This window comes from Chelonia mydas, chromosome 11 (assembly GCF_015237465.2).
Source record: "Chelonia mydas isolate rCheMyd1 chromosome 11, rCheMyd1.pri.v2, whole genome shotgun sequence".
Taxonomy (NCBI): domain Eukaryota; kingdom Metazoa; phylum Chordata; order Testudines; family Cheloniidae; genus Chelonia; species Chelonia mydas.
This window is the reverse complement of record NC_051251.2, coordinates 68,523,661-68,549,957: the sequence shown is the minus strand read 5'-3', so window position 1 is coordinate 68,549,957 and position 26,297 is coordinate 68,523,661. Positions and strand designations below refer to the sequence as shown.

Here is a 26,297-nt window from a genome sequence, read left to right as displayed (position 1 = left end):
TTCAAGGAAAGGTAAGTTAGCAGCAGCACAAAATATAAACCTATGCTTGACAAGATCTGGGAGAATGTACAATCCTTTATTCAGTTCTGTGTGGGGAAGAACCTTGTTTGCAGTTGCATTTGCCAGGCAGAGTACTTTGTTGTACTCAGTGGAGGAACCAATGCTGTGCATAAGCTGCATGAGGCATTTGCTGTGGGTTCAGAATGAATTGTTAAATCAACAGTCACTTGTAGTGGTAGGTATACTCGTCAACTGTGAGGCATATGCGTAGTGTTGGAAACCTGTCTTTCACCCAAGCACTCAAATGAGGCTTTTCAATAAAATGGCAGATTTGTGCTCTACTTGCTTACTGTCATGCTTGCTGGTGCTGAAGTTACTGTGACCGCTGATGTATCACTTAAAAATCCACGTGATCTACACTTTTTTTCCCCCAGGTTTGGCATCAGCTGTGTATCCCTTAAACTCCCACATACTGCAGCACTACATGAGTTTCCATAAAAATTTAGCAGCTGCAAACAGTCTTTGTATTACTGCTGACATCAGGTTTTTTCTCTGCTTTTGCTAGCACCATGTCTTTTTTGCGGCTTTTAAGGATATGCACTGTAATTCATTTCTGCAGAGAGGATTGCTAAAAATTACATCCATATACCACAGTTTATCTTCAATAAGGGCTTTAACAGCCTTTCTGCTAAGCATCTGTCCCTCTTAAATCCCATTCAAAGCCCATATTTTGTTGTGCTTAGCCTCTGCATCTGCCATCACCACCACTTTCTGATCCATTAATCTCTATAAGCCAATGTATGAACTCCAGCTGTCGTATAGTTCACAATAGTAAAATAAATATTTGTTTCTGTTGCTTTTACCTTTTGGCACAACATATTACCTACATTCTTGGTGTATCACTTGGTGTGCAGCATTGTGTGTGTGGGCATGTTTTGCGTCAGTGAACCTACTGAATTGTACTTTCCATGCCATGTTCTTGCCATAAGTGATTACTTCCATTTCTCGCCTGTCTCGTGTTGAAACTGGGCTTAATGAAGGCTTTCACGTTTCCAGTTTACTACAAAACAAGCTGATGTTCTTCTTGAAATGCATGTAATGGGACCAAGTGTAAGGGAAATCTTGCCCACTGCTGGCACTTGTCCTGGCATCTTCAACTCTTTCCTGAAGCTGGATGTACTCCCTCTCCTTGCCACATTTGGTTTATCGGTGTACTGCTTATAGTGTTGTATTTTTAATTAAATGCTTCACGGTGGTATTCTCCAAAGATTCAGTTACTAGTCAGTACTCTTTTCCTCCCCATTGAAGCCTAAAAATGATCAATCCCAAAGTAAAAAATAAAGATTTTGTAATAAAATTACTTTGGGATTGTAAATAATTGTTATGTAATATGTTATGTAATCATGTGCATACCGTTTGCTGATGGATTCCAGTAATTTCCAGCTGGGAACTGCCATCTTCATCAGTGCCTCATGGCAACTCCATTGGCATAATAAACCAAGCTTATAATCAGTATCACTGAACATTTTTTTACTGATGATGGCAAATCAACTTGAAGCACTCCAGTCATTTAAAGTAATCTAACATTTTAAAAATATAATCAGGTATGTTCTGAGCATTAACTAATAACACAGTACTTTCAGTCGAGGGCCACAACTTAACTTTGTGAGGGCTGCATTTTTGACATGCCTTCTGTTGAAGTATAATTTAAAAAAAAGATGTTTAAACATTTTCTTGAATATATAACTACATAATTGTTCTAGGTTTGTCATGTTTGGTACCATTGTGTTTGTGGAAGAAAGGACTTTTGAACAATAACCAAACTGACCCATTTCCAATGACACTGTATTAAAATTTCCACAGGACCGAGAGCTGGCAGCCGGGGAGTTGGGGTGAGGAGTTGAGCTCCCCTGTCAGACCACAGAGGGTCACACCTTTGAAATTGATTCTGTGGATTTTTAGAAATCAAAAGACATCTCTTACCTTTCTGTCATTAACTTGCCTATGGAATTACACATGCTCCCAGACTGTAAATTCTTGCAGTTAAAGAGAAGGTCATAGTATGCTTCTGGGTGCCAGTATATACACTACCTGTGAGGGACAATTATACACCTTGTCAAGTCACATCATGAATTTTCCTGTCTCAGTTCTAATTTGTGTTCTGGATTTTGAAATTGATTCTCTTGAATGATCAAACACCCAGGAACAGAATGACTGTAATTTTTGTCAGTTCAACTTTTCAGAATAAATTGGACAACAGGATACAGAATATAAATCACTGGTGAAGGGTTATGATGAAGAATGTGTCCTCTTAAAGTTCCTTAATTAAAACTATAACAATTAGCTGAATCATCTGTTTTCTCAGATTTAATTTCTTCTATTTTTGTGTATGTTTTCTCATATAAAGGTGCAATGCAGGGCTGGCTTTATAACATCTGTGATATGCCAAGTGTGTTCTGGATGTCATTGTGATCCCCCAAGAGATGCATTCAATATCTGAGTGATTGTAAGCACATTTGGGTTACCCAAAGGAAGACCTTCCTAGATACTCCAGTCCTTGGAAATAAGAGGAGAGTGCTCCATTATTTCAGGAGGAGTAAAGCTATTAAAGCAGAGGTATCTTCCTGCTTTCTCATCCAAATTCCTGTTGTTGTAGTACTAATAGGAAATTAGAAAATCAGCCCTTTCAAGGGATGTTGCTTCATTTCTGTCCTGGTCAAAAAAAGTATGATTTATGTATGTCACTGCATTTCTGTTACACGTGGCAAGTACAACCTACACTGATTTGGTTAAATTACTTCTCATATCTTTTCCCGTCTTTAGTCTGCAGGTTCTCAAACTGTGGTCCATGGACCAGTGGTGGTCTTAGAGAACTTGCTGATAGTCTCCAGAGCTTGCCTGTCAGTACTTCTAATGTTTACTTCCAGAAACTAAAAGTCCCATTAAAACAGCTAAAAATAATTGCTTCCTTAATGTCGTTGTTCCATGTAAGCAATTACTATAGTTCCTGCAGCTGTGATTGAGAATGTCTCCATTGCAGTCGAACTACAATCAAAGGTGTGATTTCAGCTCAGGTAGGAATACACGTGCTAGCTTTAATCTAGCTGACATGGCCAAAAATAGCAGTATAGACATGGTGACATATTCTTCAGCGCAAGCTGTACAAGACTGCCTGGGGACACAGGCTTCATACTTGTGTGTTGCAGGTCTACTCTGAAATCTCTGCTGCTGGATCTTCACTGATATTTTCAGCTGTGATGGCTGGATTAAAACTAGCACCCACTCTGTATCAATGACTCCTGTCCCACAGGGCTGGGTTCCAGCCTATTGGTTCTCACTACAAGCTGACTTGGAGGAGCCTGCCACAGTGTCGCTTGATGCGTACGTCCATATGCAGTTGGGGCCCTCCACTCATGACAACCCACCTCGCCCCCTTCCTGGATCTGGTGCTGCTAGACATGTGGCCTCAGGATCTCTCTCCTTCCCTTGGGACTCCCCTTCTCCTCACCCCAATCTCCTCAGGAGCTTTCCCATCCCAGCAAACCTTCTCAGGAAGTGCCACTAAGGAGCCAGTGTACCCTGCTGAGATCAGGACTCTAGCTCCACCTGGCAGGAATCCAGCACCTCACCCATGACCCTCTGTGCCCTTCCTTGTGCCGCCAGACATGGAGCTTCACCTGCTGCAGGGGGCAGGCACACGGGTGGAGCTCACAAAATACAGTTAGGGGGGAACTGAGCCACCTCTTGCCATAGCCACCCTCTGCCTAGGGTTGCGATGAAGACAAGCCTGAAACCGTAGTCTGCACTGGGAAAGTTTCATAATCCTTGCTTTAGTCAAAATAATAATACTTTGAATTTATACAATTCTTTGTATATGAGAATCTCAAACTAAATTACAATTTATATTTCCCTTTGAGGTAGAGAAGTGTTATGTCTGTTCTGTAGACTGATAAACTGAAGCACAGTGAGGTTGTGAATTGCTCATGGTCATGCAGTGTGTCAGTGGCAGACCCCGTGGTGGAACCTAGATTTTTCTGACCACCAGTTCTCAGCTTCCTCCTAAACTGTGAGCTAATGTTCAGAGACCAATTAAGTTCTGACTTATTACAACATTTCAAATGGTCACTTGTCAACATGACTTGCAAATAACTGGTATGTGTGATGAAATGTCTATTTCATCACATTATGTTGAAATAATGGTTCAATTTAGCTTCTTATCATTTGCCTCAGGTTAATAAGCTGCCTCTTAATTGTCCTGCTGGAGCTAACACTGAGTCAGTTGTGCTGGTTAGAAGACTGTTTGTTTGTTCTTTATAGGAATGTATACCTCTGAATCAAATCTAACCTTTTTTACCTTTTAGCCTGAGTACTGAATACAGCATTCTGGCTGTGCCTGAAGGCAATTCCTGTGTGGGAAAAGAGATATCATGCTGTTCTTTCCAGTTGACTGAAACAGCATCAAAGATCACTTTGAGTATTGTCCTTGCAGAAGAATAAGCCTGTTCTCACTTCAGGCTGGTTGAGTCATAGTACTTGGTATAAAATATTCTCTGGTACTTTTGTACTCTCTTCATGAACTACTCTTGAATATGACCCAAAAAACCCCCAAACCCAACCCAACCTTTACAGTTGGGGTGTGTTGGTGAGCTGCATATTCTCCTTGTTCGTGTTGATCTGCATCTGTCAGTTACTGGAAAATATAATGAATTTCAACAATGGATGCTTTCATATAGCAAGGTATGGTGGGAAAAGGGAATGGAGACTAGTATCAAAATGGCTCCCTTTTCATAGACTAGGGAGGACTTGAAGGGGGATGTTATTGGGTAAACCCATCGGAAGCAGTAAGGCTAACAAGAGCAAGAGGGAGGCTCTCTGCAACCCACTGCTAATTTGATTCCACTTAATAAATGCCTCCTTTCTGTGAGCGTAAAAATGTACATTTATACTTTCTTTATAAAGGACTGCAGCCTCCTGGTGGAAAATCAGTTTTGGTTATGGGAGAAACAAGCCCTTTTTAGTTTGCACCAAAATCTCTATCTCTCAACTCCATTTTTGAAGGCATCCTGGGAGACTGGATGGCCAGGTACAACATTGAAGGGAAGGTATTCCAAGGTCATTACAGAGCTAAACCTTCCCTTCTTTCTTCTGCTACCTCTCTCTAAAAAATGGCAGCTTCCCTCTGGAGGATGCTGAAGCTTGTGAAAGTGTTTTTTGGTCAGATGTTAACAACTAAAGGAAAAAAAATGAAATGGTTCATCCACTTGGTGTCAGACCAAGCCATTCAAATATAATACAACCTATTGAATTCCACAAGGAAATGGGAGTTTCCTGATCTTCCTCTGAGTATTCAGCATGAATGTGTACTCTGTTCATTCTCCTCACGGGGTAGACAGCAGGCTTTGATTACAAGATGAATAAGTACTATAGTCATTCTGTGAAAGACTCTCTCCCATTTCTGCTCAGTGACCTGTTCTTTTTTTTATGTTAGGGAACCTGTTCTGACTGTAATCAAATCGGGAAGAGAAGGCTGCTGGTCATCTGACAAAGAGCAGGTTCTCTTATATTTATAGCCAGAGAATAGTTGCATGAACCAAATAGCTAAAATCATAGATCTTGTTTAAATAACAAGATGGTTTGAGGCTGGTTTCTTTTTTTCTTTCTAGAAAGGCTGTATTATTTAATTAAAGTTAGTTTCTAAATGCTGTCTTTTAGTTTTCCTCCTGCTTCTACCCAGAATTTAGAGTGGGTTATACTGATCATCCCAAAATCATTTTCATGTAGTAAAATCTGTTGAGATGAGATGATATAGCATAGTTAAAAGCTCAGTAAAATTCCTAGAGTGTGTACACAAGCCACCTCGATTAATAAAGTTTTTACTGGATTTCTTGAATGTTTCCAGATAAAGTGAGCTGTAGCTCACCAAAGCTTATGCTCAAATAAATTTGGTAGTCTCTAAGGTGCCACATGTACTCCTTTTCTTTTTGCGGATACAGACTAACACGCTGCTACTCTGAATCCAGATAATAAGTGTTTTGTATCAAGTGTGAAACTGATTGCAATTTATTTCTAACAGTTTACTGATTTTTTTATTTGGATTTCTTATAAAATTGTTATATTTCTATAAAAGCTTAGTTGGGTCTTGATGTACGTGCTTATATTGTATAGCTACAAGTCTAAACAGTCATCACACAATTGGGTGTTGTCTTTTCAGAAGTATTTTTATATGCAGAATTATCAGTAGTTGAGAAATTTACCTAACACTTAATAAACAGTCTAGGGCTTGGGGAAAATATTTGTGCCACCAAGGCCTCACCCCCTGCAATTTAAAGGAATAACCAACCAATTGTATACAGTAAGTGTAACATACCAATCAACATTTGTATTGAATGTAGTTTTTTAAAAAGTAACTTGCCTCCCATGCTTGCTTTAAGCCTTCTTTCCCTTTTTTGCCTGTCTTCACTTTTCCTTCCCTTTCTGACCTATAATTTCATTCACTGATGTCAGTATCTTACCTTCCCCACTCACTCCCTGCTCCTTGAGTCCTCCTTATCTTTTTTATTCTTTCCTTACAGTATATTCTCTCCAATATTTTTTGTCTAGTCCCACTCTCCAAACCCATCTTCCTTTGTACTCTGCATCATTTGACTATCTTATCTATCTTTTATACCAACCCTCATACCCTGCTCCAATTCAGATACATATTTGTGTAGAAAATAGAGAAGGGAAATGGGAGCAAGCTTGGTTCTGATCAAGGTACTATTCCAGGGCCCTGTTTAGGAGCTTCAGCTTTTGTAACTTCCAGTAGTTAGGGATATAAAATAACTTTTGAAGACACCATGATCGCAAGTGTACCTTTCTCTTCCAGTGCTCATTACTTTGCCTAGAACCAGCATATAATTCCAGAAAGCATATTTTAGATCAGTTTCCTAGTTTGTCAACAAGGCTGTGAATAGAAGATGTGAAACCAACTTGTTGTAATTTCATGATGCTTCTGTTTAGCAAAACTACAAGCAGCAGTGTAGATACTGGCACAATTTGTCAGTGGATTTAGAAAATAGCACTGCATCATTTTATGCTCAATTCATATTTGGAATGTTACGTTCACAACCAAAATGACAGGACACTTCATTTTTTTTAAATGAAAACCTGATCTATAGAAGTTGGTGACACTTATCCTGCAAATTATACTCAACACCTTTTTGTATAATTCAGGGAGCTAATTTTCTCCATGTTTATAAGCATGTACTGAAGGCAACCAAATATACATACATTTTTATTTTGTGACAAACAGCAAAAAATTCAGTTAACATTCATTTCAATATAATGCTATTCTGTAATTGCAAAGACAAACTCTGAAAAAGGGAGTATGTGTTTGAAGACTGTAGTTTATTTGGCAACTTCTCTGAGTCATTATAAGTATTCTGTGTTGATCTTTAGAATATGCATTGCAACACATTCTACAGGCTTTTGGATTTTTGACCTTCCTTATCAAAAAGTTAACAGGGAGTAACTACACAGTGACAACTTCTAAAGAAAAACAAAGCAGTGTTGGTCTGAAACTAGTAACTACAGTGAGTAACTACAAAACATTTTGGTTCCTGTTCTTGGCTGCTTCTTCTTCCCTGCATAATCAACTTTTTTGTTCTGGTCAGTGTTGTAGACTGGACAGAATCTTGAGACAAAATTAACTACTGGCACCACAATTTTAACCCCATCTTTCGGATGGGGAAAGGATCAAGCTCAGTTAACACTTGCCTTTATATTTTCTATGCAAAGTTATTGTATTAGGTGTTCAGGATCATATTGGATATGTCCTAAAGAGAGTTATGCTCCCTGTCACTCCCGTGAATATTCTAGAAAGAGAAGATAAACATTACACTGGAACTCACAAACCTGGTCCATGTAGAATCCAGATTTTTAAAGTATCTGTCTGTTCTTAACTACCGAGGGGAGGAGAGGGGCAGGTTTTTTCAAAAACTCAAACCCGTCAAATCAGAAAGGAGGAAACTACCTTAATTGGTAGCTTTGTAAAAAGAAAATATATAAATGTGGGTTGGCATTTGCTCAGAAATGAATGATGTGTAAAACTTAGGTGAGATTGTATTCAAAAGGATAACCTGACTCTTATCACTGGCTCTGATAAAAGTGAAGATGAAAACAGACACACAGTATAAAAGAATTAATCTGCAGCAGTTTCCAAAGAATGCTTCCAACTTAGTCCAAATGCATACAGCACTTTCCGAACCAGTATTTCTGGTGCACCAAGTTTGCATTTTCACACATTCTGATTGTGATGTCATCAGGAACACACATAGTTTCATAGATAGAAAAGTGATTCTGTAGACTGTATTGACATTTGTGTCCTTTGTGGAAAATATTGAAAATATGCCCAAGCTCTTACAAGAATTGGGAAGAAGTGTTTGATTACATATTGTACATCTTCTTTTTTCCTGTGTCCAGAACAACCTAGAGCACTCTGGCATGGAAAAGGTGTATTGCAAAATAGGAATGTAACATAGCTGTTGCTAACTGCTCATACCTTTCTGAAGGCTTTCATACCATTCACGATAGACGCTGCAGATCATTAAGTGCAAGTAGTGCAAAATGTGTTTTAAAGAAGTCTGTTTTGTTATCTGTGCCTCTCTTTAATTTTGTTACTGGTATTTGTTCCCTTGTTGACATGGCTGTATGGTCTTGTGTTGCACATGCACTTCACTTTTTATCTCTAAAGAAAAAAAACAGGGCTTGCCAAACAAGGAACCAAGCTCTTCCCAAGCTGATTCAGTGGTTCTGTAGTGTTATGGTTTATCAGGAGCATGTCCTTCCTGCTATGAGTTTTTAACCTCCAAGTAGGAGCCACCTCACAGTTGTCATCTTTCTCTTGTCTGTCTTGGTTCTCTCACTTTAGGTATTGGTACCTGGAAGTCCTTAAGATCAATAATTTTACACTTTGGCATAGTACCTGTTTTAGCCCTATCCAAACTTACATTTATTATAATACGTTTATTATAATTATAATTATAATATTGGTTTGTAGACCACCAATGGTGGCCCCCTTGCAGAATTAAATATTTGGAGAACCAAGCTGTTGGAGGTTGCTAGGGGTCGGGAGTGGTCCAGAAAGTACTTTCTTCCTATTATGTAGGAATAGAATGAAACTTTTCTAAGAGTGTTAAATGTTGACACCAGCAGTTATCTTTGAAGTGGTAAGGCAGATTCACTGTTTTGTGTGTGTACTCATGGCGTTATAACCAATGAAGATTTAATAGGGTTAGCATGCAAAGGAGTGATACTGGTATAATTTCTACCATCAGTGTGTGTGAGCAATGAGTCAAAATATTAAGTGCTACAGCTCTACTAAACTAATAGACTCCTACCTCTGTCCGTGAGGGTCCCTCTAGAATTGGTGTAGTTCATAGTTTGTATGCGTTTCTACAACTGTGGATTTGTGAAACTGATTCTTGCTATGTCAGCACTACAATATGATAACAGTAAGCTGTTCAGCTCCTATAAGCTTTTGTCTCTAACTGAAGAACTCTCAGAAGTTGGGATGCTAGCATGTTGGATTCTTTTTTCTAAAAATTAATTAATTTAATAATTTGGGATATAAAGACTAAACAATTAGATTTAAAATTGAATGAAGTGGTAAGTGCATAGAGATGGAGAGAGAATGGGTCTGCTTTTAGAGGCTCTGCTCAGAGCAGTGCGTCCTCCTGATCTGCTTCACAGCTTGGATCCTTGCGGAAGTTTGAGATGATTACATGCTTTTTGCACTCCTTTCTGGGCAGCTTCCTATAGTAAATTAGAATAATCATTTTATTCCTGGGACTGGTGGTTGGTATAGTGGACATTGGGGAATGATTGGTACACAAATATTGGAAAAAGTGCTGTAGGAATTAAAATTTTCCATATGCCCTCTTTAGCTGTCTTCTATTTATGGTGTAAATATACCCTTATTTCTCTTGGCATAACAATCACTACGACCACAGATAAATATTGAAATAAATATTTGGCCTCTGATATGACTTTAAGGGAGGGTGCTCATTATTTACCATAAAAAAATTGCCTAGCGGTATTTTAACAGGTATTTAATAATCTATAAGCTTAGCTTGAATCATGAGATTGCAGGACGTTTCTCAAGGGAGAAAATAGTAGCAGCTATTATGTGAAGAAATAACTACTTGCATGCAGTAAAGACCCAAATTCACCTCATGAGTGTAAAATCACAGCAGTAGGGATTTATTTTAAAAAGACAGGTTCTCCTGGAAGGGTTGACGTGATGTTGGAATTGTAACTAATATTTAGACCCTCACTGTCTCTGGACTCTACTGATAAATGGTCTTGTAATGACCTGAGTGAAGGGCCAGACCCTGCTTGTAATGTTCCTCTGAAAATGTTTAATCTGTTTATGCAGGTCAGGAAGGGGGAGACAAATGTAGAATTCTTTGTCCATGTAGAGAGATGCTTGTGTTAGCCCAGTTCTGGAACACACACAAGCCTGTCCCAACTTGTGTTTATATTGTACAGAGGACAGATGAAATACCACTGTTTATAATAAGGCCCAAATTTAGTCATTGTGATTACTTCACCCGGAGCACAGTCAAGATAAATTGTCTTTGGTTTCTAGTGATATGTACCAATAACTGGCTTTATTTTTGTATATATGCTGCACAGTTGAGGGAGTTTTGCTGATGCTTGTGCTGTGTAAGTTGCGTGCCTGTGGGTGAATGTGTGGTAGAAAATAACCAGTTTGTTTGGTAGCAACAGTAATAGCAACATCTGGGTTCATAGGTAGCCAATAACATTTCTTCTCTTAAACAGAGTTTTTGTTGCAAGTCTCAGTTGAAGCTGTTCAAGAGTAAATTAACAAGAGCACATGCAATAGAGCCTTTAACACAAGTAAATCCACAAACAAATAGCTGGAGATTCAGCACACAACACAAGAGCAGGGAATCCGAATACAGTCCAGCTTTTTCTTTGTTCAATATGATTTAATGAAGTGCTAACAAATTAATGAGACTGCAGACTCCTTAATGTATTAACTTACATTATATGTTACATATTATCCTAATATTTTCTAGGAGCAAAAACTGAACATAATGTAGGTCCTGTATATTAACTGTTGGTTTGCACTGATTGTGGATCATGCAGCTGTGATTAGCTTTCAGACCTATTGTGAATGCTGTGTATTTTGTTCTCTGGAGAAAACACTAATATTCAAAATCCCCAAAATAATAATTTGCAAAAAGAAATAGTTTCTCCTTAAATGCAAACTTTATAGATTTAGCTTTGGAACATTCATGTCCTTTCTATTGTGTATACATACTTTCCACCTATAAGAAAATAGATAACATGTCACTTACTAGATACTCTTCTTTCCATTTTTATACTAACCCCTGTCCTTGGTCTTGAGCCTTGACACCACTTCTTCTCTCCACTTAATCCTCACCCTATGTCCTCCCCAAAGTCCCCAAAATTTTTCAATTTTCCATCACAGCCACCATGTTTTCAGCTAAGGAGGGCAGAGCTAGCTGTGATTATCTTTGGAACTCAGCAGCACTGACTGTTTATCAGCTAGAAGGTTGTCTGTTGAGCAGTGCAAAGTTTGGGACAAATTCCATATTGCATTGTATGAACACTGTCATGGAGTACAAATGCAGTAGTTATAGCCATAATTTAAACAAAAAAATACACCCCACAACATACACCTTACCTTGTTGTTTTCTTTTGGAATATTTTTGGTTTTTTTCTTTCTAAAATGTCTAACTCTTTAGCTAAAATAAGTTAACCTAGCTACATTTTGTAGCGGCTTACATTGAGGGAGAACCCAGAAGAATGCAGACAAGAGTTTTTGTGAACAGCTTCTCCAATATTTTATAAAGAAAATATTTGTATCTTTTTTAAAAGTGGGTTGAAAAGAGAACATCTAAGAAACCATTATGTGTACAGTCTACTACAAACCAGTATGCTTTGTATTATAGGCAGCGCAGTTAGCAATGTTAAGAGTAAATGTTAAGATTAATGTTGCCCAATACTGTTCGTTACAAGAACGTGATGTGAGTTACTTAAAACTTTGTCTAAGTTTAACTGTTTGGGATGAAATTTCCCCCTGGGTGTCTTCCGAAGCCTGAATTTTTCAACTAAAATGATTCAGCTGTGTCAAGATTTGGGAGAAATTTAAATGTATGAATTTTATTTGTATTAATCATGCTCTGAAAGAGAAAATTTGAGATTTAATGTATATGGGAGAGATGTACACAGATTTCTGTGCTTCTCTAAATAGCATTCATATTCTTCTCTAGCAGGAGTAGCATGTTACTGACCTAGAGCTATTTTGAGAAAAAGTCATTGGAAGAAGTGACCTAAATGTGGTTAGTTGATACAGCGTTGGCCCTCTGCCAGATGGAATGCAGACAGCACTTAAAGCTGAAGTCTGTTTCTGCATTGCTGGTTGGAAATTCCCTATGATGGAGTTGTGCAGCACTTAATGAGGAGAAAATACCTGTTTCAGACTCTAAGCCCTGAATGATCGTTATAGATTTAAATATCAGTCATATGTAGGTGAAGGGAAAACTCAGTGTGCATGGGTTTTCCCCAGCTTATCATATTTGACCAAGTGGGGGCAATCCCAACCAGTTGATGTCCTTCCAGTTGGAGGCAGGCAGTGTGCCCCTATTTATACTTGTGACTCTGTGATTCGGTGCCTGTGAGATTTGGCCTTTTCCCAAGATTCTACAAAATTGAGCATTTTTGCCATGGTCATTTTGCTGCACTGGGTGCTTTAACGGTTTGTCTCCTTGACCTGCTGGACCTTACTTCTCTCTCCAACTTCCTCTACAGCAGATAGTTATTTGGATTGCAGTGCATACTCTCTGTGCTGTTCCATGGAGCCACGGTAGTGTGGGAGTGGGGAGTTAGAGAAGAAGCCCAGTCCATGGCTGGGGTGTGGCACAGGCCAGGTGCATAAACTGTCAATCTGGGCTGCCTGGAGACGAACACAGCAGTGGAGGTCCAGGAAGCTGAGACAAGTCACTGAAGAATGTTACAAATGCCTCATTTCTCTGACATACAGGGGAGGGAAGAGGTTCTGAGGCAGGCCACCTAGACCACATTGCAACTGCTTGAGCCCATGCAGTTGGGACATTTGAAGAGAATAGTGGGGGGGCGGGGGGGGGAATTGTCAAATTGCTCAAAAAATAATTGATCAGTTTACATCAATAGTACTTTTCACCTATGATTAAGTGACTTGCTGAAGACTGAGAGAGTCTGTCAGAATCAGGAGTTTCTGGCTCCCAGTCCTGTGCTTAAATTGTCTTTCTTTAAAACTTGTATCTTCTGGCAATAGCGTAGGGAATTTTTTTTCCTCTGAAGCAAACGATGTTCAGGTGAGAATTGTGTATCATTGGTATGTTTCCTCCCGCTCACAATCCATGGCCTTGGATATTCAAAATGTTGAGCTATAAGACCAAAAACATTCAAGCTTTAAATGTAGATGACTTACAGCTGCTCCATAGACATTCCAGAACAGCTAGTTCTGTACCCTTGGCTGCCCAGGTTTAAAAAAATAAACTTTTGGCATCTTAAGAGGTTTAAAAAAAAAAAAGGCAAGGGGAGGGGATTAATTTCTGAACTCTTGCATGAAGAGAATGTGAGGATAATTCTTTCATGTACAAAGCACACCATCCAGACCCTCACCACACTTTCACGCTGTGTGATTGAGTAATAATAAGGAAATGTTTTGTGAAAGGTGTATTTTTCCCACTGCAGTGTTCAGCAAAACCTTTTTGCTAAGAGGCACGCATTCATCTTAATACCTATTCTGGAGGTTTGAGTCTTGAGAATTGAGTTACTTGATTTTTTTAATTTTCCCAAACCTGGTAAGAATCAAATAGTTTTTCTTGACTTCAATTCATTGTGACACGTTTCAAGATTTGTCAGTTTGGCAAATGAGCTTTCTGTAGAGTTTTGTCAATTTCTTCACTGAAATTATAAAATGATTGTGTGATAAACAAGGCCAAATTTATTTCTGCTGAAACTACCATTATATAGGGACATGAGACAAGATCGTGAGCTACTCAAAATTGATTCTTGTTGTTCTTGCTGCTTTGGTTGGCCTTTTGTTTTATTGAATATGAGAATCAGTGAAGTGCTTATGAAAGTGAAGGATTAGTAGTAGTACTGTACTTTCTAGAGCCAGGGATATTCCTAGTGGACTTTTGTCATACTTTCCCACGTAGCTTTGCAAATAATTGTTAGGACTGAAATGAACATCTCTGCTGTTCCACTTATGGGCCTCTTCTGAGCAGACACTCTCTACATTCTAATTTTCAAACTGCCATTGGGGAGGTTATCAATATAGTTTGTAGTGCAAAACAAGCAGGGTTTGAAGTAAGGCCAGGGAGTACTCAGATGCTGAACTGGGCTATCCTGCAAAGAAGAGCAATCCACTACAAGCAAAGGTAGCTTCCATCTTTTTGTTTGAATTGGAATCCCACTTCTATATAAACTTTGATTCTTGTGTAGTTTGGTCATTTGTGGGATGACATCTTACAGTGAATAATGCATGTTAATGAAGGTTATCTGCAGTTGAAGCCCTGTATGAAAACCACCTCTTTTCATTTATTGTTTTCAAGAGATTTTACCTTTCGCAGCTTGTATATTTTTATCAAGCAAAGGAGCCAAGAACTGTAGGAATGAGTACATCTAGTCATTTGGCTAGACAAGCCCTTCTTAAACTGAAAAGGAGTACTTGTGGCAAATTTATTTGAGCATAAGCGTTCGTGAGCTACAGCTCACTTCATCGGATGCATTCAGTAAACTGTTGCTCCTTTTTAAAAATAAAAAGCATAACTTTCCATAGACACAAATACTAAAATCCTAAAACAAAGAATCCATGGCAGCAAGTCTGAGTCCAGGTCAACTGACTTGGGCTCATAGGGCTCATTCTACGTGGCTAAGAATAGCAGTGTTCCTGCGCAGGCTCTGAGGCCCATCCCTCTCACCAGGTCTCAGAGCCCAAGCTCCGGCCTGAGCAGGAATGTCTATACTACTATTTTTAGTCCTGTAGCGTGAGCCTGAGTCAGTTGACCCAGGCTCTGAGACTTTCTGCTGTGGGTTGGTTTGGTTTGGGTTTTTTTGGTTAATGTAGGCGTACCCTTAAATTTCCCCAGTTAGCATGTCAACTAGTCTGATTTCAGTGCAATTGAGAAGTACTTAGTGCCTTTCAGGGTTTCCTTCCTCTTTCTTTCTATGTCTCATGTTAGCCTCCGTAGAAAATAATCCGTTGATTCTGGTGGTACATTTTGGTGATGAAAATTTAACATTGTTTTCCAAAGAAGCATTTAGCTGTATATACTTGAGTTCATTTCCTTGGTTACCATTTACAAGGAGCTCTTGTAATCCTTGCCAGCTAAACTGTAAAGATGCCAGGTTGTGCCCATTGAAGAGAGTAATGATGAAGTGGGGTCATGGCATAGAAAAAAAATATCTTTCTGCATAACTGTGCCTCAAAAAAGGATATTTCTCAAAGCACTAATATAGACACACTCTTAAATGCCATGAGAACAGGATAAAAAATGTTAAATAAAGGCACTACTTGAGCCACAGATAGTATCGTGTCAGTTAAACTCTGTCCAATTCTTTCAGTATGAAGTATTTTCTATCAATTCTGTCCATCAGAAAATGAGACTTGTATTTTAAAGAACATCAGAACTACAAATCACAGTTATGCTTTGGAACTGCAGTAGAAGTGTAACATCATATTGGAATTTTACTGACGTTATGAGAACTTGTATTGCTCCTTAAATAATGAAATTAGAATGTCACCTCTGTTCTAACATTCTGTACAAATTTCACAGGTAAATATGGCAGGAAAATCTATGTAAAAAAAAAAGTTTATTCTGTTTGGCCCAGTGTTTAAAAAAAAAAAATTATTTGTATTAAAAGGGTCAAAGCAAAAAGGTGAGTTTTTAATTAGACGTCTTTTCTTCAAACTTTGAAAATAAGTGTAAGTGTGTGTGTGTATGTGTGTCTTTTAAAATAACTTCCTTTGAAATAACTTCATTTTCTTTTTAAGTGATGAGCCAGGTGTCTCAGACAGTATTCTGCAAAAAAGAATACAAATTCACGTCACATTGAGACCCCAGGTTGTATGCTGTACTGATGCTGCAATAATGTACCTTGAGCTAGAGTGTTTTGTCTTTCTGAGAAGGAGTTACACTGTGAGTCGGGTATAACCGGTTTCTGTAGGCTTTTCGGTAAGGCTCTAATAGGTAATAGATGGGACTATATCCTTGTCTCCAAGTAGTATGCTTTGTCAAAGGAATGTGTAAGATTGCAAACATTCCCATCCAGAATGATAAGTTCTACTGAATTGAAATGAAATGCTGCGAGGTGGTTTGTGGTAATGTTACTTCACTGATTACCACAGCAAAGAAGTTCTTAATCGTATTGTTTTGGCTGGGCTGGGCGGGGTTTATTGTATAATAGAGCCCCCAAAGTTTTTGATATTCTCAGGGTTTTTTTTATGCAGGATTTGCCTTTATCTGCTCCTGCTCGAAGCCCAACTTTCCTGCTGATTTGAAAAACTGATTCCCTGGTCTGGTGAGACACAACATACCATGGAGACAAAATGCCTGGGTATGCCCTAACTTAAAGGCCAAACTTTATTGGCATTTGTTTGTGCTAGCAATTATTCTGACATTCTTTATAGCAAACATTATGGGCCTTCCACCATACTCCCGTTTCCAGTTTACACAGGAGCTCTTTAATGATTATCGCTTGGGAGTTTCAAGTCCCTTCCGGTTTCATTCCCATGGAGTTTGATGTTTAGGGTTTAGGCTCCATATTAACATGTGCATATAAAGCATGCAGTATGTTTATGTGTAACTGCAAATCATATGCTTGTGCAATACCCTGATATATTCCACAGGGGAGGGGGAAAAGATGTATTCAGTATCCTTTGATTAATACCTGTACTAGCTTCCTGATCCTTATAACTTTACTGCTGCTTTTCTAGTTAATTATTACTAATGCTGCTTGCTCTTGTAGGCTTATGAAGAAAAGTGACAGCTCCGTTTTTGTTTCTGTTTTTGTTTGTCTACATATAATGTTTCATTTGTACTGAAGGGTCTGCACTGTTAGCTTTCTATTTGGACTGCATTGGATTGGGATTGTAGGCAAGCACACTTCTGGTGTGAGCATTAGGCTTTTTCCATAACTGTCTTCCTATATTTAATACATTTCACTCTCATTTATTTAATTTGTCCCTTTTGCAAGCTGGGTTCTTACAGGTGCAGCAAATGAATGTGTTGAGAAAATGGACCCTGACTAGCCGGTTAAAAATTTGAAAATGGGAGTCCTGAAGAAATTCCCCAGTGTAATAGTTCAGTAACTTCTCCCCGTACCATCTCCAGTTGCTGGGAAATAACAGTTGCTTGGATTCCTACCCAGGTGTCTTAGCCAGATCATTTCTTGGAGAGTCTTTTTTGCATAATTTGTTAATTAGAAGGAATATGCTACTGCCTCATCTGGGGTCTGGAGACTGCTTCAGAAAGAAGACCACACTGCATCAGTTACTTTAGATGGCTATTTTTGCAATCATAAGGGCTACAAACATTTTTTAAAACAAATGTAATTTCTGGAAAAATTAATAGTTTAGCCAACCCCCACTTTCCAGTGAATGTGACCGAGCCACTGGTCAGTGGATTTTTTCCAAGTCTCTAGCAAACAGTTTGTCTCCAGTTTACTAACACTACAACCACCACCATCAACCTGAGGCAGTTGAGCAGTTTGACTCGCAGCCAAGCAACATGAACCTGCTTGGAATTTGCAAACCCTGGGGACAAGCCACCCAAGTATTCCAAATTGTGTTTTAGCTTGTTTACTTACAGAATCTTATAAGCCATTTCTTTCTTTTCATAACACTTCAATTTTTTTAGGTGTGGTTGAGAGGTGGGGATTAGTTTTCATAGATTTAAAAATCTCTGGGGTTTAAAGGTACCTTTATAGTCCTAGCATCTAGTGCTGCATCTAGTTCTTCTATGTGATTACTTACATGGACATTGATATGCAACACCTTTTGTCACAATATCTGAGTGCTTCACATTTTAATAATTAAATTGTATAATCAACGTAGGCTAGACAAATCCAATATGTTGACCCATTTGCAACTTTAAACAGTATGAGTCTTGCAACCTGTGTGTAAAATCTCAACCCAACCCTGTTTTAAAAAAAAGATGTGTGTTCTGAAAGCTGCCAGGGCTGTTAAACTGCAAGTGCCATTGGGAATGGGTCTCTGCTGAAAACACACTGCTGTTGGAACTTGAATTATATCCCATGAGTCCACAGCGGGCCTTAACATTCATGACTGATCATAGGGAAAGAGGGATTTTCTCAAGTAACCAGGTAGCACAGTGATTTACATATGGAAGCAAACATATCCAGTGTAGAATCTTAGGCAAAGGTACTGCATACAGTCCGCTGCCCACCACAGCTGGGTGACAGACTGGAATGTTTCTGCAGCTGAAGCTGGTTGGTGGTCTCCCAAAGCAATCCTAAATAAAGTATATTACTGTAATCCAACTTGTAGATGACAGAGGCATAGAACAATTCAAAAGGGTAGCTGTCTTGGAGAAGCGGCTATGACTTGGAGTTAGTTGTCTTGTCAACAGAATTTCTCCGTTAAGAATTTGTTTGTTTCCCTATAACTTAAAATTAGTATTTGAGAAAAGAACTGTCTAGAGCCAGGCATAATGCAGGTAGGTGCTATGAAAACTCCACTGCACTTGTTACTGATGTGTAATACCTCTGCTGATCTGACCTTGGGCCTGCTGAGAGTAGAAATTGCCATCTTGCAATATGGAGACCATCAAATTAAATGTATGGCCAAAAGAGGACTTGAATAGGGAAAAAAGTATACTAATATACTGAGCTACCTAGCACCTGAAATTTCTTTCTTCATCCGTATTGAGGACGATGCCTGTTGAAGAGAAAGTTATTACTAGTAACAGCATTCTCACTGGCAGAATTAAACAATTTCTGATTTAATATTTACAGTTATAAGAGCAACTGGAAGTGATTTCCAAAAATTCTCTCCCTTGAAGGGTACATTTCAAAAGTTTCTCTTGGTTTGAAAATTTTAGTGGAATATTCTTGCATTTCCTGAAAAATAGGTAGGAAATATCTTAAACTGGAAGAAACATTTGAAGTACAAACAGCATTGGTGGCTCACCACATGTGGTTGTTTTGGTCTCCAATCTATCCTTCGGTCATACCCTATGTTTTTTCCCTGAATTTGACATTTAAGTGGTACTTCGAAAATTCTCTGATTTGTGACTCTATAATGTTTATATTCCCCCTTCTATAATTTAGTAACCCTCTTGAGGAGACTTGCCAGTTAATGTAAAGTGAAAGGAAGAGTCAGCAAATATGCTGATCCAAATGTCACTGGATGAATGAGCGTTCTGGTAGACCCAGGGGGAGCAGGAGTATGATTCTGTATACTCTAGCGTTCTGCTACTCCTGTCCCTAACCTCACAGTTTCACAGGCTGAAGAAAGTGGTGGAAATTTCCTCATAGGACAGTGCAGGCCTATTATGAAAAAGCAAAGTTGCTATTTTTTTTTTTTTAAATAAGTTGTCTTCTCAAATGACAGTTTTGAAGGACAGCTTGTAAATTATGCATACTTGGAGCACTTCTGCAGAGGAAGCTTTGTAGAGTATGCTTGGCCTTTCTGGAACAATGGGACATGGTTGGTATTCAGGAACTCACTGAATAAAATTACTGTGAAATACTAGCCTGTGAATATAAAATTATTCTATGCACTTAAAAATGAATTAAGAAAACAATCTGCCTGTTATATGGATGATACTATGGGAACAGCATGAACTACTGAGTTCTTTCGCTGGGACTGGCAGTAGGTTGGGAGTTTATGGAAAAATTGAACTCTGTTGCTAGGTGGAGCCTCTACAGGCTTCTGCATCCTTAGCTGGCTGACCAGGAAGGAACATAATGGCTTGGTTGCTGGGTAACAACCTATTTTGCTTGTCCATGCAATGTAAGGAATGGAGCCAAGAAGAGAGGACTCTGTTGACAGCAAACCTCCTCTAGTCTTCCAAAATGTCAACAGCTGAAAAATAACCATTGAAATTTAGATTATCTTCTCAGGGCCATGTCTATTCCTGCCTGTTTTCTTTGTGGGAGATGGTGTGCATGCATACATTAGGTGAAATCCTGACCCCATTAAAGTTAATGGGAGTTTTGCTATTGACTTGAGCATGGCCAGGATTTTGCTTATTGTGCATAGATCTGTCCTTCTGTACCTATAAATATCATGTAGTATTACGCTAAAGGTGAAATCTTCTGGGGAATGTGCCCATAATCAGTTTAATATTTATTTATATGCGTTCACCTGATCATTTCTGAGTGATGAGGAAAATAAAGAAATTAAAAATATGCCAAACCAAAATAATCCCAGGGTGACATTTCAGATGGGATAGAGAGAAGAGAAATGTGCAGTTTAATTCCAGCCTGATAGCCTGGAGAAATGCAGTGAGTATATGAAAGTGACTTAAAAGTGTGTGATAATCTGCGTTAGTATTTGGTTTGAGTTTGGGGAAACAAAATGTTACAATCCGTTTTGGTTTAGTGTTTAAGGAATTTTAGAACACTATGAAATGTACTGGTGTCCAACTCCATCTCCTGATTGACAACATAAGAACGTCCATAGTGGATCAGATCAAGGTCCATCTAGCCCAGTATCCTGTCTTCTGACAGTGGCCGATGCCTAGTGCTTCAGAGGGAATGAACAGAACAGGTCATCATCAAGTGATCCATCCAAAATGATCTATCCGAAATGGGTAGAGTACAAGTAGTGACAGTTTAGGATTCTCTTAATTGTTCTGCTATTGTCTCTCATCCTTAACCGGTAGTGTACAGATTTCGGTGAACTCTAAATTAATCGCTGTCAACCTCTCCACCCTAGTTCCTTGCTTTTTGTTCCCTTTTTTAGTCAGTTAGAATTAAGTTCCCATTCATTACAGAAGAGAAGTTTTCCTTGTGTCACACTCAACATTGATGACCCACCTGTCTGTTTTTTTAAAATAAAATCTATGTAAATGAAGCCAGCATACTGATGTAATTGTGCCAAAGAGGCAGGCACTTCAGTTGGATTTTTCCAGGGTCTGAACATTGGTCACATGTGAGAATCCGCTCAAGCATTATTAAATGTAAACTTTCAATGCACCCAGAGTAGCAGCTTGGGTAATGTCCATATCCTAGATGGCAGAGATGTAAAAACAGGCCACTATTTTAGTGTAGTTATTGCTGATGATGGGGTTTTTGCTTCACATTATGAACATAAGCATGACCATACTGGGTCAGATCTAAGGGCCATCTAGCCCAGGATCCTGTCTTCCGACAGTGGTCAATGCCAGGTGCCACTGAGGGAATGAACAGAATAGGTAATCATCAAGTGATCCATTCCCAGTTTCTAGCAAACATAGGCTAGGGCAGGGGCGGGGAAACTCTTTGGCCTGAGGGCCACATTGGTTTTCAGAAATTGTGTGGAGGGCCGGTTAGGAGAGGCTGTGCCTCCCCAAACAGCCAGCTGTGGCCTGGCCCCTGCCCCCTATCCGACTCCCCCTGCTTCTCACCCCTTGACAGCCTCCCCCGCCCTGCCCCGGGACCCCTGCCCCATCCTCCCTCCCTCTCTGTCCCCTGACCACCCCTTCTCCTTCCTGACTGTCCCCCCCCCGACCTCTGCCCCATCCACCGCCCCCGGAACCCCCGCCCCGACTTACCCCCGCCGCCCCATCCAACCCCTCCTCTCCTTCCTGACTGCCCCCTCCCCTGGGGACCCCTGCCCCATCCAACCACCCCTTCTCCCTGACCGTCTCTGGAACTCCTGCCCCCATTCAACCCCCTTGTTCCCCACCCTCTGACTGCTCTGACCCCTCTCCACACCCCCGACCACCACCCCGAACTCCCTCGCTCCCTGCCCCCTTACCGTGCTGCTTGGAGCACCGGTGGCTGGTGGTGCGGCTACACCAGGACAGGCAGCTGCGCTGCTTAGCACAGAGCACCGGGTCAGGCTGGGCTCTGCAGCTGTGCTGCCCCAGGAGCTTGCAGCCCCGCTGCCCAGAGCATTGCACCGGCGGTGCAGTGAGCTGAGCCTGCAGGGGAGGAGGGACATCGGGGGAGGGGCTGGGGGACAGCCTCCCGGGCCAGGAGCTCAGGGGCCAGGCAGAATGGTCCTGCGGACCTTAGTTTGCCCACCTCTGGGCTAGGAACACCATGCCTGACCATTGATGGACCTATTCTCCATGAATTTATCTAGTTCTTTTTTGAACCCTGTTATAGTCTTGGCCTTCACAACATCCTCTGGCAAAGAGTTCCACAGTTTGACTGTGCGTTGTTTGAAAAAATACTTCCTTTTGTTTGTTTTAAACCTGCTGCCTATTAATTTCATTTAGTGACCCCTAGCTCTTGTGTTATGAGAAGGAGTAAATAACACTTTCTCCACACCTGTCATGATTTTATAGACCTCTATCATATCCCCCCTCAGTTGTCTTTTCGAAGTTGAAAAGTCCCAGTCTTATTAATCGCTCCTCATATGGAAGCCGTTCCATACCCCCCTAATCATTTTTGTTGCCCTTTTCTGAACCTTTTCCAATTCCAATATCATCTTTTTTGAGATGGGACGGCCACATCAGCACGCAGTATGAAAAGTTGGGTAAGAGGCAAAAAGGAATTCTGTTTACAAGTGGATCTCAGAATTTTTTTCTGATTTTAAAAATAAGTTTATGCACTACCATAAAAATGTCATGAAGTAGTAGCACAAGGGGCTTCATAAAGCAGCACAAACTATTTGTATTTGACAGCCTGTAAAGTGATGGTTGTAGAAAACACTACAGTAATAAACACATCCTGTTCTTGGTGTCGTAGTGCTGGTTGTGGTAAGACTAAGGAACATTGAATGATTTTGCTGCAGACTTGCAGATGACGACAGTTGCTTAGCCAAAGAGGAAAAATCAGCTTGTCTGCCTTCCTGCACCTTTGGAGCTAGCTGCTCACTTGCTGACTCAAGAACTGTAGTTACTGACAAGCGTGGAGCCGTAAGCTATTACTGTCCTGCCATTCCCTTGAAGTAGGGTGGGGAGAGTAGGTGGAAACTTCAATACAAATGTGAACCGAAAGAACTGAAAGTTTTGTGAGAGGAAATCTGTGCTTGTGCTTGTGTTTTCTGAAGCGGCGAAGGAAGGATTCCTTTATGAAGCACACTGACTCTTTGTGTGCTCCCTAGAGCACCTGTGTGACTCGCCCTGTGTTTTGACCACTCCCCTAGGTGGATTTTGTGTCAGCAGAGCAGGCTGACAGAAATGTGAGGATTTTGGAGAGGTGGACAGAGTCATCTTGTTTGTTTGGATAAACACTTGACAAACTGGATCAGAAATACTTTCCTGGGATGTTAAGTAAATAAAGCAGAAGCCTAGCAAGTAGTAAGGTGGATATTTTGTTTCCCTTTTCGTGTATGAACTTCAAAGACTCTGACGGTGAATAACAAACTTTGCAGCCATGCAAACGGAAGCAGACTGCTTCAGTCCAGAAGCTCAGAAACTGGTAAGGAAGGTGGGGGGAAATAATTTGCTAGTCCAAATCTCCTGTTGTTTGTGCTGTCTTTAAAAGTTTAAAAATGAGGTACTAGTTAATGGGTGTATTGGTATTTGTGGAAAGCTCTACTGCGTGTTGTGCCTTTGACACGTTAGTCTCCGATTACATTTAAGAAGCTGTGGTTTACTGTTCTGTAAAGTAGGAAGTGAATGTGCATAAATACATTATAAATGTTATGCTTTATGCACCAGAACATACATTCCATGAGCCTGCAGCTATACTTGTACAAAGAACAATTCAGTTTAAATTCAGTTTATCTGCTTGTGTTGTGATGTTTCTATTAACTATATAAATGTTCTTGAATATTACTTGTTACTGTTTTATACAGCAAAGAAACTTTTAAAGAAGGTTTCTGTGTACAAAATGTACAATAAATAATTTAATTGCAGAAATTTGTGAGAAGTGTGATAATTATCATAAGGTAAAAGATCTTCCCATGAACTATGGGAATTCAGATTCTTTTCCCCAAGCTCTGCAAAGTGCCAGTGTAACATTACCCTGGAAACGTCAACAAAAAACTCTGTACAGATCAAATGCATTTCAGATAATAGAACTGTATGTCTTGCATTTTGCTGGTATAATAGAAAGATGGTTGGTGTGTCATCTCAGATTTTCAGCCTCAAAGGGAATGTAAAGTGGGGAGGAGAGTTGATGTTCATTATTGTTTTTCTTTGACCTTTTTTTCTTAAAATTCTTTAATTTTTTTCCATTTGAACTTGAATCTTTTTGAGCCCGTTGGTGCCATTGATCTACTCCATAAATTTTTTTTGTCACTGTAGTTGGTGTCAGCCTCCTACTTCTTAACATTTTACATGTATAAATACAAACATTTGGAGAAACAATAAGGACATGCTTCTGAACGTGAAATGCGTCATTTGGGAGAGCTCTTTCAATGAGACAGACAAGGAAAGTGTTCAGGTAGCTTGTTTAAGGAAAAGAAATAGAGATTCTCCTCATACGCAGAAACGTCTGGCATATATTCGGCTTGCTGCCAGCAGAATGGGTGTTCCTGTGTATTGCATTCAATCTTGCAAGAGCTGGGGGGCCAGGGGGGGGATTGTAAGAGGTAACTCTAAAGTTAAGTTACTACTTAAAAAGTTAACTTCTCTCTGCAAAGTAAAACCCTTAATTTTTCTCTGAATTACTAGCATTGTTCCCCACTATGCCAGGGGGTTTGGACTTAATTGCAGTGTAGACGTTCAGGCTTGGACTGCAGCCCAAGCTCTGGGACCTTTCCACCTTGCAGGGTCCTAGAGCCCAGGTGCCAGCCGAGCCCAAACGTCTATCCCCAAGTTGACTTCCACTTGCAATACATGAAGGTGGGCTCCTCCCCCACTGAGGCAGCTCACACTCCTTGAGCTGGCCCTGTGGGGCTTTTTTAGAAAAAAAATTAATGTATTTTAAAACAGATGGGGATTGAGCTCCCACCTGCTTAAACTGTAGCTTAGTCACTAATTCACAGCATCAGAATGGCTAAATACTTCTGTGCTGGGCATCATACAACATAAAATAAAGCAGAAACATGAGGGGCCTTAGGGCTAGCTGTCAGTCCCTATTGTGACTTGTTACTTCTAAGCATTACCTTTAGAAGATTGCTACTGACCAAATGCAATAATTAAATTTTATATCAACACTTCAAATATTACATATTTTTAATAAGTTATTTTTCTCAGGCCTAGTTTAAAAAAAGTTGAAAGTACCTAGAGCCAGTTACTATCTATTCCTTGTTTGGCCTACTGAAGGAGGGGAGGGGGAAGAGAAAAATATCTAAACCATTTATAGCTTGATTTAGCCTGTGAGCAGACATGCCAACAGAGTTTTAGCTTAATGTTCGAAGTTCCAAAACAGTTCCGTGTATGTACAAGCAATGCACAAAAGATTTACAATGGAAACAGGCATTCATGGGCTTATATCTAAGGTGTGGATTTTTGGCACATGGTTAAGTGAGTGTAATTAATGTATTTATACATGATTAGGTTGCTAAAGGAGGAACTTGGTTTAATTTTTGTCCTGGTGCAGTCTATACGGGTGAAAGGTGAAGAGCTAAACAGACTCTACAGTGGTCCATGGGTCAGATAGTGTGAATAAGCTATGCCAAGTACCTTGAAGCTCATTCCTTAGCAATGGGGCTGATGTTTGTGAAGCATTACGAGCTGAGATAAACATTTACTAAGGGCTTGTCCACACTTACATTTTATAGTGCTCTAACTTGCTGGCTCAGGGGTGTGAAAAATCACCCCCCTGAGCGCAGCAAGTCTGAACACTTTAAAGCGCTAGTGTAGACAGGCTCCGAGCGGTGGAGGTGGATTACCAGGAGTGCTGGGGGAGCTCTTCAAAGCGCTGCCACGGGAGCGTTCCCGCGACAGCACTTTGAAGTTTCCAGTGTAGCCATGCCCTAAGGAATTGGAGGAGTGAGGCCTATTAGTCTGGTCACCTGGATACTTCCCTAGATTTTTGTTGTTGAAAGTAAAGAATTAAGGAATTATTCCACAAGTCAAACTGTTCTTGTGGGTGAAAAATTTCAGTATTTCTAAAAAAAAAGCTAAAAAAACCACTGCAGAATTTGGCAATATTAATAAACAGTGGGACAGCTTTGATGTAGATTTTAATTATTTTATTGGAAAATT

At 39.9% G+C, this 26,297-nt stretch overlaps 1 protein-coding gene across 39 annotated transcripts in view; it reads left to right on the top strand.

Moving 5' to 3' along the window:
• Nucleotides 1–26,297, top strand: part of LRRFIP1 (LRR binding FLII interacting protein 1) — a 189,805-nt gene that overhangs the window by 58,912 nt on the left and 104,596 nt on the right. For 3 of the 39 annotated variants that reach the window (XM_043525772.1, XM_037913078.2, XM_043525771.1), the window contains exon 1: nt 22,943–23,619. The exons of 33 other annotated variants lie outside the window; for them this stretch is intronic. In XM_043525772.1, coding sequence (XP_043381707.1) covers nt 23,575–23,619 — 45 coding nt within the window. In that variant the 5' untranslated portion in view covers nt 22,943–23,574. Of the gene's footprint in view, nt 1–22,942; nt 23,620–26,297 lie in introns of those variants that run through there. 3 more of the 39 variants (XM_043525775.1, XM_043525768.1, XM_043525765.1) reach the window with 3 other exon arrangements.